The 20,512-nt window shown below is 35.6% G+C and overlaps 1 protein-coding gene across 2 annotated transcripts in view; it reads right to left on the bottom strand.

Annotated features, from left to right (window-relative positions):
- Positions 1-20,512, bottom strand: part of LOC125242624 — a 60,903-nt gene that overhangs the window by 25,971 nt on the left and 14,420 nt on the right. Inside the window, exon 1 of one of the 2 annotated variants that reach the window (XM_048151433.1) lies at positions 908-1,183. The exons of the other annotated variant lie outside the window; for it this stretch is intronic. Within the exon in view, the coding sequence (XP_048007390.1) occupies positions 908-968 (61 nt within the window). The 5' untranslated portion in view covers positions 969-1,183. Of the gene's footprint in view, positions 1-907; positions 1,184-20,512 lie in introns of those variants that run through there. 2 annotated transcript variants of the gene reach the window in all.

Genomic DNA, 20,512 nt, shown 5'->3' with positions numbered 1-20,512 from the left:
TCCAGGATCCCATCATCAGAACTCGGTTCTGAGAAAAATGGGACCAATCTGTATGCATATATGCAATTGAATGTATATATACATTCAATCAAAAAATTTTTTTCAAAATCGGTCTAGTAACGACAGAGATATCGAGGAACAAACATTAAAAAATAAAAAAAAACATACAGACGACTTGATAACCGTCCTTCTTGAGAGATATGAGGCGACGGTTAATAAGAAAAAAGCCTAGTAGAACATCGATTTTATCTAGAATAGGTACTTGAGGCTGAAAGTTAGTATAATGTTAGTTTTTATACTATGAAATGAACTATCGTTAGATATGTATGGTAAAATAACACTTCTATTTTTTAAAGTCACACACAGGTCGAACGCGATTAACGTTTCGGCCAGGTTGCACTGGCCGTGGGAAAAAAGGTAAAAATAATGTTAATTAATCGCGTTCGACCTGTGTGTGACTTTAAATATGTGTACAAAGCGCGAGAACTTAAAGTGTTATATTGCAAACTTCTATTTTTTGTATTTATGTCCTATACATGTTTAAATATGTACATAAATAATTAATTATTTTATCAAGCTACTCTGCAACTTAGTAAGTTATATGGATTATGGAATATATAAAAAGTTTCACTGTTTAATTTCAGTTAAGTTACCTATCGAATGCATTTTTTGATTGACAAATGATTTACGATTTTTTATCGTGAATCTCTTACTCCAGTACTGTCAAAAGTATTAAGTTATCATTAAATTCTAGGATTTGTTTTTATTTACACTTCATCTATCATCTACCTTCATACGCAGAAATCTACGAGTTATTAAAATAAAGTTAGTGTAGGTATACATGTTAACCTACACAAACTATATTTTTATAACTCGAATCAGAAATAATAACCACAAAATGCTTTACCTTCTTGTCCACAAACAAAGTTAAACACGACAACAAACACGACCGACACGACCACTCGCATCTTCACTTATCACTTTAGCCGACACTGAACTTCGCAACATTGACAACAATGACAACGGAACTTTAGTAACCACTAAACTTGAAGACAACGACTAGAGTGACCAACTAAAGTTTAACACAACGCGGTTAAAGGTAAAATCAAAATAATACTCAAGAAAATGAGGAAAGAGGAAGACTCAAGTCAGTGGTCATCGTGCCTTAGTGGTAAAACCATTAATAAGACCTGTTTGCGAGCGGATGAGGGGAGGGGAACTCGGATCTCGCTACACCGGTGTATATTAATTATATCAATGTGTGATAACTGTTGTACAAATATTTTAAACTGGATATTACAATAATTGTCTTTGTTAGCACATGGAAACCTACCGCCTATTGTAAATTCGATCGTGACGTGATCACGTGACGTAAGCATTGTAGGGTGGTCTAAATTTTTAATGGACCATATATTTTTAAGCTAAGTAGGTACGTAGATTTTGTCACCGAAAATTGTACTTGCCATAAAATTTGAAAAAAAAAAAAACATATCAATATGTTTTTTGTTTTTATGAATATTATTTCACGAATATGACTCAAACATTGATCTCTACTGCTGCGTCAACTTATTTTTTTTGTAAAGTTTCTTATGTTTTAATTTCAATCCCATTTAAAATTCATAAGTGGTCATATATTGTTTGTGAACGAGTAGAGATAACATAAAATTATGTTTTAAGTTTTCCTGTTATTTTCGCACACGCGGTTTCATAGTGCGTAACACTACGCGGATACTGATTAAGTACTATTGAAATTAAACCTTATGGCTCTTCATACAAGCTGAAATTTGATATACATACAATCTGACTGATCCAAATCAAACCCTACAATGGTAAGTGAATCGGTAATTCCTTGGTTGGCCCCTTGCTAGGCAGTCAAATTCTTAAGAATTATAATATGGGATTAGGTACTTTAACGCGGAGAAAAAATACGTTTTAACTATGAGAATTGCAGCTTTGTAGAAATATATTGTGTCAGATAAATGCTGCCAACTGTCATAATACTTCACGAATCACGAAACTGCCATTTTTCCAAAAGGTAGTATCAAAATCTTCTCGTAAAGGTTCGGGCAGCAGCTAGTATCTATATCTATACTAATATTACATACATACAATCATACATACAATCACGCCTGTATCCCATAAAAGGGGTAGGCAGAGCACATGAAACTACTCAAGTTTCTGTGCCACTCTTAGCAAATAAGGAGTTGAAAGAAAACGAAACTGTGACATTGCAGTGACAGGTTTCCAGCCTCTCGCCTACGCCACAATTTAACCCATATCCCATAGTCGACTTCTACGACACCCACGGGAAGAAAAGGGGTGGTGAAATTCTTAGCCCATCACTACACGGGAACCATACTAATATTATAAATGGGAAAGTATGTGTGTCTGTTTGTTTCTCCGTCTTTCACGGCAAAACGGAGCGACGAATTGACGTGATTTTTTAAGTGGAGATAGTGGAAGGGAAGTGACATAGGCTACTTTTTGTCTCTTTCTAACGCGAGCGAAGCTGCGGGCAAAAGCTAGTTATTTTATAATATAAGATGTTTTAATGACTATTATACACACATTCATATCGGCGGAATGGTCGATTGAAGTCACAACCTGTGAAGTTTAGTAAGAGTCTCACTCTAATTAACTCCTGCGAGTGACAGAAGGTATGTATACCTTCTGTCACTCGCAAAGGCTTTCATATCATAACAATTATATGCCCGCCATCGCCAGCCTTTGTCTAACCGACGTGTTATCCAGCGCCTTGAATATAATTATAATTCTGCCATTTCCCGTACAAACTTTTGCCATTGTGAAATCCGTAGGCGCAAATGCGCATTTTACACAGAACTACATTAATTGTAATTTTGTATATATGAAATCTGTGACATTTTACATTTTTTCGTTGAAGGGCGAACAGGTGAACCTCTTTTCAGATGTAAGAAAATTACTCAAATCAATGTCTAAGATAATAATTAACATAGGCGTAGGGATGTGACGACCCCATCGCCCATTGGATTTACCAGTGCAATCAGTCAACGCAGGGCAGCTTGTGGCGAGCTGTTGGGGAACAGCGACCCCACGTACCCGAGTGCTCCTGGGGAGTTCTGTTACCCGTAAGGCGGGTGGGTGGGCGTGGACGGTTTCCATGCCTCGCTTCGCAAGCGTTGCGCTGCGATGCTTAGCAGAGTGCGCGGCAGTCGCCACAGCTTCCTGGCAGTCGTGGAGAACAGGTGGGACAGTGGCTTTTTGAGACACTGGTCCTCCATGCACATCAGTCCCAATGGTAAATTTAATTTAATGTGATTTATTTAATTTGTAGTATTATTTATTTGTAATTGAAATGTTTGTAATGATGTGACTTGTATTTAATATTAATATTTATTCTAAATGTAATAATTGTTATTTAATTTTCCCCTCACTAGCTCGGAAACACGTGTTTTGTCCTTTAATACCAGCGGTTAAAAACGCATTTTATCCACTAGTGGGTAAAGTAATTTGTCCTTGAATAAAGTCCAATTAACTGCTTTATTTGATAAAAGTATGTGAATCTAGTAATAAAGATGATTTACCACCCGTGGAACTACTGGAAGCAGTGATAAACGCATTTTTTGAGTTGTAGTTTCCTCGCTATAGTGAGGGCAAAAGTTTTGTGTTACACTCGGGTGCAAATGTATTTTACTTCTCGTGTGTTAAAAAATTCCACACTCGGCGTTAAAATACAACATTGCACTCTTGTATAACAAATAACTATTTTAATGTTGAAATGTATAAAAATAATAATTTTAAATAATTTTTATGTTTAAATGTTTGTTTATATGTAAAATGTGTGATAATAATATCAAGCTGAGTGAGGACCTATTAGCTCAATTAACTGTTGTGTTGTAAATATTGATCGTCCTTACTATGTACTTACCTTTGCGCTAATAAATATTTCTTTATCTTTATCTTTTATCTTTATTCGACCTTACCCTGACTTCGAGTAAAGTACATTTTGCGTGGAGCCTACGTTTCAACCCTCTCAATTTTATCGATATCGATAACAAACGCAAGCATGTAGCGTCCAACCCTATTTGACAGATCTTTGACACATGACACTGTCATGATGACAGTTCTTTGTCGTAAATTGTGGTAATGATTTTCTTAACAAACTAATACTAACTGACTTCACTCGCTAGTATGGGAGTCCCGACTCTTAAAACGTAGTGATTATATTCTCTTTGGGGTGGAAGTGAAAATTTGCATAAGACGCGAGTTGGTGCAGTGGCTTGACAGCCACTGGGCAGAAAGCGGTGTACACCTCGTGACACCCTTGAGTTCTCACACCGGTGTTGCCCTTGAGCCATCTTGGATGTCGCTTTTTGTGGGGGCCCATCTTGTGGGGACGAGTCACCGTCTGCCGGAAATAAAATTGGATGCCGTTTTATTAGGCAGGCGTCCGGTTTTTTATCCAGTAGGTCCATCACTTTCATCAAAATAGACCAGTTCATTTTAGATTCCATTAACTCTCAAATAGTCCTTACACCCTGGCGGGTGTTGCCTCTGCGTGTGTCCCATGATACGGGCAAGGGCAACATCCGCTCGGTGTACCCCTTACATTTCATTAAAGTGTCGAAAGGGCCTCTACGTGTTGGCTTCGGCTCCGCACACGCCTCCCAATGGTCCGGCATACCATTGTTCCGTGATGGGAAAAACATAATAATGATGTTGTGTTCTCGACATTTGGCTCGCCGACAGTCGCCCGCCGCGTCTGTCTTGTGTGCCTGTGTGTGTGTGTGTGTGTGTGTGTGTTCCCGATTAGCCACTGAACAGACTCTCATACCTTTCACCTACGAATACAATAATTCTTGAGGAAGTTTTAGGTATAATTATAGGTATGTTGTTTAGGTTCTGGAGTCCTTTTTTTACATCTTTTATAATTGCAAGGAAGCTTTTGGAAGCGTAACGGCTCAGCCACGACATTGGTCTAAGCGCGACAGCGGTGAGCGGCGGCCATATATTTGAGCGAGACACAGCGATGGGACTTTTCATTCGCACGTATGGCTGCCGCTCACCGCTGTCGCGCTTAGACCAATGTCGTGGCTGGGCCGTAAAGCACCAACCGGCGGCACTTTTCCATATAAAAGTCGAGCGGGTCTAAAAATGTGCACACCAACGTTACCAAATTCTGAAAAAATGATGGCTAGCAGTGGCTGAGTTAACAATTAGTAAAATTAGTCAAATTTATTAAAAAAGAATTACTTGTAACTGAAATGGTGCATCGTGGAATTTAAAATTATTGAATGTGCTTTTACATATTGATTTCACCTTTACAGAGGGGTGTAGATAATAGGCTAGTTTCCTATACTTAAAATTAATAATTTTATGCAGTACACGAAATAAAGCACCACATAATTAGAAGAAAAATATGGACAGTAGTTATGTTTAAACGTAATTTCTATTTAATAAGCCAAAGAGAAAGATATAAAGTAAGTGAATTGACCGTGACGTCACTCCTCAGTATTTCATAGTAATTCCATATTAGCAAAACGTTTTGACAGTTATTAAAAAGAAGCTGATTTGACTAGTAGGAAACTAGCCTATTGTAGATAAACTAGTATGCCTAACTTCCAATGAAAGACTCAGTAAAAACCTCAGTACCTACTGCCGTACATAAAGGACTATTAATTCCTACAAGATAGAACACTATCTTTTTTCAATATTTAGGGTTGTCAAAAATATTTTTTTCCTTTTTTTATCTGTGGTAGCGCAATCAAGTTGTACCAACCCTCAAAATTGTTACAACTTAAGCCGAACGGAGCCGGAATCGTCCTAATTCTTTGAACAGTATCCGACACTGTTAGATACGCATTTACGCATTTACTTGTGCCCTATTATAATTTATGTAAGGAATGCGAATATATTATGTAACTATACGAATAATATGTTTACCTTAAATGAATAATTAATTAATTATACAAAACTATTATGTATACGTTTAATGAAATCTTCCTTTGCGACACATTCGTTATTTATTGTTAATTAGAAGCTACAACATAACAATAATTGAAAGTTGAACTTACTCTACGGTCATTGTATATTGATTCTGGCAATAAAATAAGGTCAGTGCGGGCAAGACCGCCGATACTTTATTTGAAATAAAGTTTGAGTGGGCAAAAACGACGGGGTGTTATAAGTTTGACATGTCTGTCTGTTTGTCTGTCTGTGTGTGTGTGTGTGTGTGTGTGTGTGTGTGTGTGTGTGTGTGTGTGTGTGTGTCAGTGGCATCGTAGCTCCCGAACGGATAAACCGATTTAGATTTGGTTTTTTTTTGTTTATAAGCTGAATTAGTCGGGAGTGTCGATCGAAAATCGATCTACTGTGTCGGGTTTTTTTTTTCAAAATTTTAATTTTGTGGTTAGGTTATAATATAGTAAATGTTTTTTCGTGTTGTGAAAAAAATTGTGTTTCAATCGGTGGCAAAGAACGCTCAAAATTCCACTTTTTGAACCACTCACTACGCTCGCGGTTCAATATTGGAATCTTTCGCTTGCTCGGGTATCAATATTGGCACGTGTGGTTAAACAACAACTACCTACTTTGCCCCTTGTGAAACAAATGACTATTTATATCTCTCGTGTTTCAGGCTTGAGATATGTATTGGTAATAAAAAATATCAGCTCGTAAATCTTAATTCCTATACGGGCAACCAGTTTGCGCGCATGGCTTGATAAATATTCATCGGACTTATGGTATCAGTCATAGTATACAAACACCAAAGCAGTAGTTCACGTATTTTTTTCTTATTAAGTAGTTATCCCTTAATTGAGCATAAGCTGTGGAATAAGGAAGATTTTTCCTATCATATTTTGGACGTATTTATACAAGGTGCTCGCGAGGAACCCATATAACTTTAACGGCATATTCTTGGTCACATTTTAAGACTAAAATGGCATATAAACTTTTCTAGATTTCGTCTAGTTTCAGAGTTATTGCCAATTAAAAAAAAACATTTCCGTATTGTTACTCAGTAGAAAAGGTCTTCTTAACGGCGCTGATGCGCAATTGTGGAGCATAGTCTCACAGTAGTCATTGATAGATGTCAAAATGTGACAAGAAAAACTTCCAAAAAATTTGGTTTTTAGAAAAATAAATTAAGGAACTCATTTTAATTGCCAACTTTATGGATAAAAATTACTTTTTATGTGAAAATACGTCCAAAAAAGTAAAAATAAAAAAAAAATTTTTCGCGAAAATTTTTTAAATTCATATTACATTTTTTCTTTCTTTTGGCCTCAGAAACGCGTGGTTCAAGTTATGCGGGTTCCTCGCGAGCACCTTGTATATCTATGCAATTGGCTAAATGATAAAGATAAAGATAAAGATTATTTATTTGCAAAATGTAGTGATTTACATAGTTGGACAGTAATATTAAGTGCTTACATTTTACTTAAAGAAGCATGCAAATTTTTCTTATTAGCTAGGGATACTTAACTAAGTGTGTACATGTAATAGTCATAGGGCTTACGGAAAAAAACTGCATTTTATGCAGAAAGCAAGCCACTTCGCACAGTGATACTAGGGACCAATACAAATGATTTCATCCGAGGAAACACGATTTTCATCCACTAGAATTCAAGATGGCGGACATTTTCCAAAATGGCGGCCGCATATTTTAAAAAATTTATAGAATCATAACGGCTGCCCCGATTTTGATGGTTGGAGTGTCTATCAGTTCGTATTGAAGCGTTTATTAATATAAAAAATTAAAATCATAAAAAAATTAAGATGGCGACCGAATAATAAGAAAAATATGAAATTTTCAAACTTTTTTTTTCATTCTCGTGAAATTTACCAATAAAATTTCTATAATATGGCCACATTTGTATGTATTTAAATTAAACCTGATAATATTATCTACAAAATAAAATAAAAATTATGAAAATCCGTTGAGTAGTTTTTGAACTATACCCATTTCAAATAGAGCGCGCGGATTTCAAAGACGTTTCTGCACGTGATATAAAAAAAATTGGAATCATAACGGCTGCACCGATTTTAATGGTTGGAGTGGCTATCAGTTTGTATTAAAACATTTATTCATATAAAAATTAAAATCATTTGAAAATTAAAGATGGCGGCCGAATAATAAGCAAAATATGTTTTTTTTTATTCTCACGAAATTTACAAATACTTTTTCTACGATATGCTCACATTTTTATTTATTGAAATAAAATCTGATAATATAATCTGCAAACTAAAATAATAAAAAACATTAAAATCCATTCAGTAGTTTTTGAACTATACGCATTGCAAATGAAGCGCGCGGGTTTGAAAGACGTCTTTGCACTTAAGACCCCTTATTCCTTAGAGCGCTCATCAATTTCACGAAACGGCCATCGATAGATGGCGTTGGCGCTCGGTACGCGAGCACCGGCAACTCAACGCGCGTTTCAACGCAGACACGAATAATCTTGATAGTTTTGAATTAAATTGCTAATAACATAATTTTCAATTTTATATGGGGACTCTTTATTTAATTTCATATTCATGGTATGGTAGTAGTAAATAAGGTATATGAATGTAGTAAAAGTATAGTATTAGTCTACATGTACATATATAAATTCAGGTTTCCTAATTGATTGATTCAACAACCAACACCGCTGAGCCGAAACTACGAAAGCTAGAAAGTCGAAATTTGTATAGATTGCATTAACAAAATTTCGAAGAGATAAGAATCGATTATGAAAATTTACACCCCTAGTAGAGGGAAAAAGGGGGTGAAAGTTTGTAGCGGGATCAATTTGTTTCTTTTTTATTAGGAAAATTTTAGTTAGGAACTTGAAATTAGAGAATAGTTTAATAGTGATTTCTGTTTTTTAGGGTTCCGTAGTCAACTAGGAACTCTTATAGTTTCGCCATGTCTGTCTGTCCATCCGTCCGTCCGTCCGTCCGCGGATAATCTCAGTAGCCGTAAGCACTAGAAAGCTGAAATTTAGTAACAATATGTATATCAATCACGTCAACAAAGTGCAAAAATAAAAAATGTAAAAAATGTTTTATTAGGGTACCCCCCCCCCCCCTACATGTAAAGTGGGGACTGATTTTTTTTTTCATTCCAACCCCAACGTGTGATATATTTCTGGATAGGTATTTAAAAATGAATAAGGGTTTACTAAGAGTTTTGAATGATTCACGGTTATTTTCATTAGACTTATATTGACCGGGATATAGACCGTGATTACCTTTTTGATTTTTGTCGAGCTCCCGATATTTCGACGCAGTTGCATGCATCATGATCACGGAAAACTGACGAAGGCGGGTGGATGTTAAAGTTAAAGTTGTATAGACAGCGCGCGATCTACCCTCCTTCGCGCGCGTCGGCTGCGTTCACTTTCAGCGTTACCACTGGTCGCGTTCACACTCGATGGTCTGTCCAAACACACTACACTCACAGTGTCACTACGTTTGTTCAATTCTGACTTCACCGGTTTTTTACACAAACAAATCACTGGATTCCATACATTAGATAGTTTGAAGCCATCCTCACGATTGAAATTTTTATATTTGTGAATCTCAATGGCTTCTCTGAATAGCTTCTTTGGCCGGTGAAGTCAGAATTGAACAAACGTAGTGACACTGTGAGTGTAGTGTGTTTAGACAGACCATCGAGTGTGAACGCGACCAGTGGTAACGCTGAAAGTGAACGCAGCAAACGCGCGCGAAGGAGGGTAGATCGCGCGCTGTCTATACAACTTTAACATCCACCCGCCTTCGTCAGTTTTCCGTGATCATGATGCATGCAACTGCGTCGAAATATCGGGAGCTCGACAAAAATCAAAAAAGTAATCACGGTCTATATCCCGGTCAATATAAGTCTAAGGGTTTACTAAGATCGTTTTTTGATAATATTAATATTTTCGGAAATTATCACAGTTATAGTGACTTTCATATTTTTATAAGAACAGCATGCACTTACGTCCAGAACAGTGACATTTGGTGCATTGGAACTGCTCATGATGTGTCACTTTTTAACCGTCGCCTCAAATCTGAGAGATTTGAGGCGAGGTTCTCAATTCGTCTGTATGTTTATTTATTTTTTTAATTTTTTTATCTTTGTTCCTCGATATCTCCGTTGTTACTGGACCGATTAAAAAAAAATTATTGAATGTATATGAATACAGATAAAAAAAAAGTAGTAGATAAAAAAAAATATCTGTCCCCTCTTTACATGTAGGGGTACCCTAATAAAACATTTATTATTATTAACGACCTTCCACATATTTATAATGAGCCCAAACATGATGGGGTTATGATGAGGAGAATAGCAGTTCTGTTGACCACCTCCTGACTCCATCATGAGAACTTGGACCTCGTCTAGTTCGATGGTGCTCGTCAGCCCAAATCTAATGAGACCGAACATGATGGGGTTATGATGAGGAGAATAGCAGTTCTGTTGGCCACCTCCTGACTCCATCATGAGACCCTGGACCTCATCTAGTTCGATGGTGCTCGTCAGCCCAAATCTAATGAGCCCAAACATGATGAGGTTATGATGAGGAGAATAGCAGTTCTGTTGACCACCTCCTGACTCCATCATGAGACCTTGGACCTCATCTAGTTCGATGGTGCTCGTCAGCCCAAATCTAATGAGCCCGAACATGATGGGGTTATGATGAGGAGAATAGCAGTTCTGTTGGCCACCTCCTGACCCCGTCATGAGACCTTGGACCTCATCTAGTTCGATGGTGCTCGTCAGCCCAAATCTAATGAGCCCAAACATGATGGGGTTATGATGAGGAGAATAGCAGTTCTGTTGACCACCTCCTGACTCCATCATGAGACCCTGGACCTCATCTAGTTCGATGGTGCTCGTCAGCCCAAATCTAATGAGCCCAAACATGATGGGGTTATGATGAGGAGAATAGCAGTTCTGTTGACCACCTCCTGACTCCATCATGAGACCTTGGACCTCATCTAGTTCGATGGTGCTCGTCAGCCCAAATCTAAGGAGCCCGAACATGATGGGGTTATGATGAGGAGAATAGCAGTTCTGTTGGCCACCTCCTGACCCCGTCATGAGACCTTGGACCTCATCTAGTTCGATGGTGCTCGTCAGCCCAAATCTAATGAGCCCAAACATGATGGGGTTATGATGAGGAGAATAGCAGTTCTGTTGACCACCTCCTGACTCCATCATGAGACCTTGGACCTCATCTAGATCGATGGTGCTCATCAGCCCAAATCTAATGAGCCCAAACATGGTGGAGTTATGATAAGTAGAATAGCAGTTCTGTTGAACATCTCCTGCCTGACTCCATTCATCATGAGAACCAGAACCTCATCCTGGTCCCAAAATATAATAATAATTCAAACTCTCAACAAACTTCACGTATAACTTAAAATCCAAAATTATATGAAAAGCATGTCGAATGCTAAAATTGCATAAAGTGTAAAAAGGATCAAGATTTGTTTAGTCACAGTTTACGGCACTTCTCGGAACTATCGAGCTGCTTACGAAAGCTAGGTGCGCCGGACGATCAAACGCAGGTCCGTTGTCTTCGAGCGCTCGGCGCTGACTGAGCGGGCTCGCGTTAGCACAGTGTCTTTTATTAGGTGTTTTAAAAACATATCTATCGACAGAAAAGTATGTCTTATATGTATGATTTTATTCTTATAGGTCAATAAGAAGTTCTAGTTTAGGATAATATTATTTAAGAGTTACAAAAAATGCAGGAATCGCAGGAAAAATACATAATGTAAACCTCTTTTTATCGAAAAAATGGGGAGGATACGGAAGGTTATTTATCCACCATTTCAAGTAAATCTTAAAATGTCAAAGTATTAGCTAACTCGTACAGGATATAACAAATAGGATTGTGATCATTTATTACCCCAAATAACATTTTTAACAGCACAATCACGATTCTAAACGAGCTATTCCACTACGAAATTTGAAAACGTCTTCCGAAAAAACTGATTTTTTGGAAGTATAAAAAGACATATTTTAAAGTAGTACCAATTGACTTTCTAGCTTAAGATATGTACTTTTAGGAACATTATCATTTTTTTAATAATCATTTATAGTTTCTTTATAATTTTGAATGAAAAAGGTTCTATTTTGCAAAAAACGCTCGTCTTTAGGAATAAGGCCTCTTAATGTGATGCATCGGCATCGCATCGTTTCGTACCGCTATACACGCAAGACTGATTATTTATTTTGGTCACAACTTACCATATTACTATTTGGAATCAATGTTTTTAGTATTTATATACATTATTAGTTTTTTATTCTGAGTTTAGGTATATTTAAATAACCCCCGTAAACTTTGATGGTCATAATTTTTATTTTAATACGTAAAAGAACTTAAATGCACATAACATAACATTTGTATTAATAGCAATTGTCCTTTACGAGGACTCCAGAGATAATTTTCGGCAACTTCTGTAGGGGGTTACAGAAATATCTATGTATAAAATAACTTATTTTCTGCTTCTCGTCTATTTAGTCTACGTTTCAAGATGGTCTGCTTGTTATACGACAAAGAGCGTATGTTTTTGTAGTGCTGACGATGTTGATCCCGCCGGCATTGGTAATTAATTTTGGTTGGAAACAGTTCCTTGCGCACCAAGTTTACCGATAAATGTGGAGTCTGCTGATCATATATAACAAGGCTTGTTCCAGAAACTGTAGCCTGTTGATGTTATTAGTGTGGTAATTTTTTTTCTAAACAATTTACTTCCTCAGAGAACATTTGCTCAGGGCAAACCATAGGAACGTAACCGGAAGAAGCTAATAGCCTCATTGTACCTCGCGCAAAAGATATGGCGGAACAGGGACTCACGCGTATCATCTGATCTTCCGATACAGATGTCTTGGTATTTAAATAAAAACTACTGGAGTCTGAAGTACGGGCGAAGGATAGACGTAAAGTCAGTGGCCAGATTCGGGTTTGGACCTAGCTTAGAGCCTCGAAAGGTCTTTGCCTCATGAAGAGGCCTCGAGTGAGTTCAGGGTGGTAACGGATACTAGAGTGTACCATGCCCTTTGTTGTTTGAGTTTATTTCGCAGTTTGTAGCCATGGAGGGTTTCAGGATGTTACCTGCGAGATCGGACGTGATGTTAATGGAAGCAGGGATGTCGACAAAACGACACTTTACGAATGCCTAAGCCACCAAACCATACCGGTAAACAGGCCTGAGTCCATGCTTGCTTACTAAAATATATGTTAAGAACGGTCCCAATTTGGCATTTAAGCATGGGATCTATGGAGCTAATTATATTGGGAAATTTCCAAGTCTTATCTAGTATATTTTCTTAATATTTAAAATGAGAATAACCTGCCAGAGTATAAGTTATATTAATAGCCAACACTTTGTAACCTTGAAGACCGACTGCTGTTCGTGGTTTTCACGCCTTTACGTCTGACACCACTTCTTTTTTCAATACAAAAGGAAAAAAATCTTGTTCTAAAACATTGTTTGCACCCCCTGAAGTTATACCAGGTTTGATAGAAACATCGCAGTAACTACAAAATCTTCTTGGAGGAATAATCGCCATACTTAAAAGTTCACCAGAACTTGGTGAGCAAGAATCTGTTTACCACCAAAAATAAATTAGTAACCAACATCGGCAGCACTTGCGCTCCGTGTCGTATAACAACGCCCCATATTCTGGATATTACTTCTGTGCCTATGCCATCATCCTGGGGTTGGAAGACATACAATGATAGTTGGGTACTGCAGTGATCTGAAAACAGGGAGATATGGTATGAATGGGTATACTTGGACAATTGCGGTTTTGAAAAAGGCTGCGAAACAATGCACTGTACGTGTTGTGGATCTACCCTGCGCAATGCAAATAATGCAATGTAACATTTGGAAAGGCAGCTGCCAAAATAAAAAGTAAATATTTTGTAAAAATGATATTATAAATTATTATTTATTCATTATTTTCTTGTATTTTGATATTATGTATGTATGACTCTTTTATCTTTCAGTATGACCTAGACGAGAATATGTTTCAGTAGCTCCCTACAGAAGTTGTCGGAGATTATCTTTAGCCTTGAAAAGGAGAAGTGATACAAATGTTATGTGTACCTATTTAAGTTCTTTTACGTATTAAAATAAAAATTATGATTTATGACCATCAAAGTTTACGGCGGTGATCTAAATATACCTAAACTCGGAATAAAAAACTAATAAAGTATATAAATACTAAAAACATTGATTCTAAATAGTAATATAGTAAGTTGCGACCAAAATAAATAATCAGTCTTGCGTGTATAGCGGTACGAAACGATACGATGCCGATGCATCACATCAAGTGCAAAGACGTCTTTCAAACCCCCGCGCTTCATTTGCAATGCGTATAGTTCAAAAACTACTGAACGGATTTTAAATGTTTTTTTTTTTATTTTATTTTGCAGATTATATTATAAGATTTTATTTCAATAAATAAAAATGTGACCATATCGTAGAAAAAGTATTTATAAATTTCGTGAGAATAAAAAAAAATTGAAAATTTCATATTTTTCTTATTATTCGGCCGCCATCTTTAATTTTTTAAATGATTTTAATTTTTATATGAATAAATGTTTTAATACAAACTGATAGCCACCCCAACCATTAAAATTGGTGCAGCCGTTATGATTCCAAATTTTTTTACATCACGTGCAAAAACGTCTTTCAAATCCGCGCGCTCCATTTGAAATGGGTATAGTTCAAAAACTACTCAACGGATTTTCATAATTTTTATTTTATTATGTAGATAATATTATCAGGTTTAATTTAAATACATACAAATGTGGCCATATCATAGAAAATTTATTGGTAAATTTCACGAGAATGAAAAAAAAAGTTTGAAAATTTCATATTTTTCTTATTATTCGGCCGCCATCTTAATTTTTTTATGGTTTTAATTTATTTTTTATATTAATAAACGCTTCAATACGAACTGATAGACACCCCAACCATCAAAATCGGGGTAGCCGTTATGATTCTATAATTTTTTTAAAATATGCGGCCGCCATTTTGGAAAATGTCCGCCATCTTGAATTCTAGTGGATGAAAATCGTGTTTCCTCGGATGAAATCATTTGTATTGGTCCCTAGTATCACTGTGCAAAGTGGCTTGCTTTCTGCATAAAGTGCAGCTTTTGACCATAATTTCGCCGTAAGCCCTATGACTATAAATGTTATGTACTAATACCTAATACTAGTATGAGGCTATGAGCTAACTTTGCATCACAACAAAGATTTTTATTAATATTAATTCCTATAATTTACAAGACACATTATTACATTCATATAATTTATTATTATTAATTAATTTAAAAGTCATAGGAAATATTCGTTAATTTTATAAAAACACTTATCTAAACAATATTGAGCTAATTTATATTTAAATTCAGGCATGTCAGAGTTCCTTATTTCTACTGGCAATTTATTAAATATTTTTATAGACATACACAAAACATTATTTGAAAAGAATGCTGTCTTCGAGTGGTAAGGATAGCATAAGTCTGAGCCGTTTCGAGACTGATATATTGTAGTGGATGCCTTATTTCTAAATAAACTTATATTATATTTAACAAATAAACTTATCTCATAAATGTATAGTGAGGGCAGTGTCATCACTTTTAACTTATGGAAAAGAGGTCTGCAGGGTTCTGTTTGATGCACACCACATATAGCCCGTATACATTTTTTTTGTAGTAGAAATACTTTTTTCATATTACTACAATTGCCCCAAAGTATTAACCCGTAACGTAAATTGGACATTACATGCCCATTAAATGCTAAGAGTGCAGACTTTTGTGAAGAAAGCTGTGAGATCCTCCGCAGGGCAAATATAAACCTGTTCAGTTTATCAATTAGCATTTCCGTGTGGTCTTTCCAGTTAGTATGGCAATCTAAAATAATACCTAGGAAGCGAATTGACGACACACATTCAATCGAAACACCATTAAAGTTTATTTTTACGTTCGTTGGTTTCCCTTGTGGTGCATAAAATTCCATGAATTTAGTTTTAAGGAGATTAACTTTCAATTTATTATTAACTAACCACATATTTACCTTTTTAAAGACTTGGTTGATTTCCGATTCATAATTTTGGGTATCTTTCTTTTGTACTACTATGGAACAGTCGTCAGCAAAAAGCGTCATCTTGTGTTTGGTAATAGAGGGCAAGTCGTTGATATACACGAGAAAAAGCAATGGTCCAAGGACGCTGCCCTGTGGAACGCCAGTCGTAGCATTAACGCAATCGGATCGATACTTTATTAACGTTTTTGTGGTATCGTCATATTTCTGTATCTCCGTACATTGTACACGTTGGTTTAGATAAGTTCGTATCCAATCGTGGCAGTTCCCTCTAATACCATAGTGGTATAGTTTCGTTAATAGTATGCTATGATTTACTCTGTCAAAAGCCTTTGACATGTCCATAAAAATGCCAGTAACTGATGTGCTATTATTTCTACAAGTCAAAATATTTTTTATTAGATCCATTACAGCTAAGGTTGTCGATTTATTTTTACGAAAACCAAATTGATCTCCGGACAGAAGATTATGCTTTTCAAGAAAATTGGACATTCTATTATGTAAAGTTTTTCGAAGATTTTCGATAAGACTGGTATGAGCGCTATGGGTCTATAATTTAAAGGGTCTGTTTTATCACCTTTTTTCAGTAAAGGTTTTATAATCGTGAACTTAAGTTTGTCAGGAAATACGCCTTCTGCCATAGACACATTTATTATGTGGCTTAGTACAAAAGCAAACACTGAAATATTTTCTTTTATAATTGATGTAGGTAGTTCATCATAACCAGCTGCTTTGGAGTTTTTTAATGTCATGATTACTCTTGCAACCTCAGCTGGACTTGTCGGGTATAGGTATATTGTTGAATCTAAGTTTTGTAATTTATATTGGTATTTACTTGTACTTTGTTCGTTATCTGTTAGAGTCGTAAATTGATGATTTAATTTGTTTGCCATTTCTTTTGCATCAGTTACTTTTTGATCTTCAAAAATCATACTGTCAGTGAATTGGCCTGGTTGACGCTTCCCCATGTGAGAGTTTATAATTGACCACGTCGCTTTTGCCACATTATCTGCATTATATATAGAATTGTGATTCTGTAACCTGTGTGACCTCTTGATACATTTTTTTAGTAGAGCAGAGTATTTCCTATAATTAACTTTATGAATATTTTCAGATGAATGAATGCATTTAAGATATAGCTTTCGTTTTGTTTTTATAGCTTTTTTAATCCTGTAGTTATCCACTTTGGTTTGCAGTTTGCATTTATTCTCACTTTTCTTAGAGGAAAGCACAGATTAAAAAATAAATTAACTATTTCATGGAAATCATCGAAAGCTCTGTTTGTATTATTGCATGACACAATATCGGAAAATGATAAATTTTGCATAGCGTGGTGAAATTTTCTACGATTTTCTAAATTAAAGTCTCTTTTCCATTCGTACCAGTATTTTACATAACTAAGAGACTTTACTGGGACCGATATTATTTGTGCTTTGTGGTCTGAGAGGCACAAGTTGTGTATATTACATTTTCCTGTAGCTTTAAAATTTGTAGCAATGTTGTCGATACATGTGCTAGAGATACCAGTCACTCGTGTTGGCTCATTGATTTGTAATTTAAAATTATAGCTTTGTAAAATTCGTTCAAATTCTGTATTAATCGAATTGGTAGTTAAACGATCTATATTGTAGTCACCACATATTATTACACGTCTAGAGTATTTTTGTGATTTAGTAAGAGTATGCAATAAGTTTTCGATTTTTTCGAAGAATAAATCTAAGTCAGCACCTGGTATTCGGTAGACACATATAACACATTCATGCCCATTTTGGTCGTATTGTCATCTGAAATACTGGTTTCTGTTTCTGTGGGGTTTATAAAGTTTGTGACATCAGCACGGGAAGCATGGTCGCGCGATAGAATATCAGGCCGTCCCTATCGCACTATTTGTAAGTGCGATAGGGACGGCCTGATATTTTATCGTCTATCGCGCGACCATGCTTCCCGTGCTGGTGTGTTTGTATGTAGCTTATGATCATGATTATGTTTCTAGTGGAGCAAATCAACCTCACAGTTTATTATATTATTATTCAATAATAAAGAAAATCGATACCAGATACGTAGACTACGTATTTACAACCATTGAAATGAATCAATCCTATACAAACAACTACATTACATCGCCTACATCCCTTTACAGAACACTGTTTGTTATCTTTGAAGTTTCCAGAACCCTATACAAACCTTAAAATATTAAAATCCCTACTAAAATATTGAAATAAAAAAATATGTATTTCTTTCAATATTATTTTATAATTTATACAGTCCTTAACTATTCTACTCTTCATAGACTAAGAGCTACTTTTACTTATTTCTCAAAACGAATTTCATAATACTATATATTTATCATTTATTGTAGCTATCTTTTTCTACTGATTTAAGGTTATTGTTTTAGCATAATATACTGTTATAACTCTCTGATCCACTACAATATGCCAATATTGGGGATGAGCGATCGTGTGGAATAAACTTGTACTATATTATTCCGTGGCTGGCCACGCGCTTTGAGTTGATAAATCTGCCATATTTGACATTTTGTGAGCGATTATGTGCTTATCATTGTTACTCATTTCTGGCATGGCACACGCTTGCCAAACAAAGGCAAACAGGGAACACAAACAACGCGCACAAACTTGTGTAAGTATATGTATAATACGCACAAACTTGTGTCGGCTTATGTGAGTGATCGGCATTGATGTTAGTTTTTTTCACACATCAAAGGGGTGGATTACAATGTAAAAGGTAAAACTTTTTAAATTGTAAGCCTAGTGGGATTGTAGACGATTTTATTTGTCAAAAAGCTAAATTAAAGAGGTATTAACAAACTAGCACGTGGCGTGGCGCTGCATGGTTTTGGCATATAATTTGTGTTTGTAGCAAACACTAGTTAAGCATGTGGAGCCGCTGTAATATTATATACATATAACTTACACTTAGTACATATGGAATTCTTATCGTTACAACATTCTGTGCTTAAAGCTTGCGTATAATTGTAACACAAAAATATGACATTTGTACGTATCATATCGTTTTTTGTAAAATTATCGTCATCACCCATCATCATCCATCACATCATATCCTGTCTAATGCCGACGCAAACACACGGTGATGTCACAGTACCTACTTGCCCTTTCCGCTCGTACGAGGATTCAAAAGTCAAATTTGCCTCCTAGGTACGTGCCTTTCAATGTCAATTTTCGCTAGTTCAATGATCTTACAGTTACGTAGATAGGTTGTTTGACCTGTTTTTTTTTAAGTTTTTTTTTAAAGACAGAATAAGATATTGTTTTCCAAAGCTTATAATAGTTTGTTGTAAAGACAAAGAAGCCGATAATTCCAATAATTTTAATACGTCCTTAGTTATAGGAAATAATTATTTGTACCTATAGATCTACAGATACTATAGTATAGGAAGATTTGGGTCTAAAAATGAATTTTGATAAAGGAAAGTACTTATATATTTGAATTGAACCCTTAAATTTTAGTTGCCTTAGCGTTTAGCTTGGCACTTTAGTACTCAGCATATGTTACAGTAATTACTATGAATCGGGCCGTGTCTTACATCAAATACCTATACTTACCTGGTACCAATCGTAGGCTCAGCGAGTGAAATTTTGAAATATTTAGTGAATTTCTAGGTTGACCGCATTTTTACCCAAACTATTTAAACAATGGCATTTTGGAAATCCTCGGTAGGTACGTTAACAGTGACGCAAATGACTTCTGGGTTAAGAATGCTGAGCGGCGATGTCATGTTCACGGTTAAATTTCCGAATAGATAATTTAAATAGATTATGAATATTTTCGTTAACGTCTTTTTAATTGAAGGTTGGAAATACCCTGGGTAACATATATTATTATGTATTTTCTTTAAGTAAAAGAGCTTAACGGCTCAACTTCTTAGCAGGCAGGTCAAATTAAAAACGAATTTTCCTTTTTCATTAATTTTCTTTTTTACGATAATTGGTTTGAAAACAGGTTCCTTGAATAATAGATTGATCAAAAATATTACGTTTAATTTTGTAACAAGTAAGTAGAGTCAGATATATAAGGGCGCCCGAGGTGCTCAGAAGTGTCTGAATACGCCTCTATTGCCTAGGCGTTAGAGGCGTGTTCAGATATTTTTGAGTGCCTCGGGCGCTCTTATATATCTGATGGCGACTGTACAAGTATTGCTGAAAACCATTAATTATATAGCTTATTAATGATGATAATTATTGATAATTCAATGTATTTTTATACAATTTTTTTGACATTTAGAATTTATTCTAGAAGTTTTTATACTAGTATTTTTTTATATAATTTAGATTGATATCATTTTATTAAATCAATGTAGTTTTAAAACAATATTGTTTATTGCACCAATAAATTGCTCTGATATTTAGAATAAGATGAATATTGTACACTGTTGACAATTTAAAAGTGCTTATTGTAAGCCTATT

The sequence above is a fragment of the Leguminivora glycinivorella genome, chromosome 3, assembly GCF_023078275.1.
Source record: "Leguminivora glycinivorella isolate SPB_JAAS2020 chromosome 3, LegGlyc_1.1, whole genome shotgun sequence".
Classification (NCBI taxonomy): Eukaryota; Metazoa; Arthropoda; class Insecta; order Lepidoptera; family Tortricidae; genus Leguminivora; species Leguminivora glycinivorella.
The sequence above is the reverse complement of the archived record's forward strand: the minus strand, read 5'-3'. Positions and strand labels throughout refer to the sequence as shown.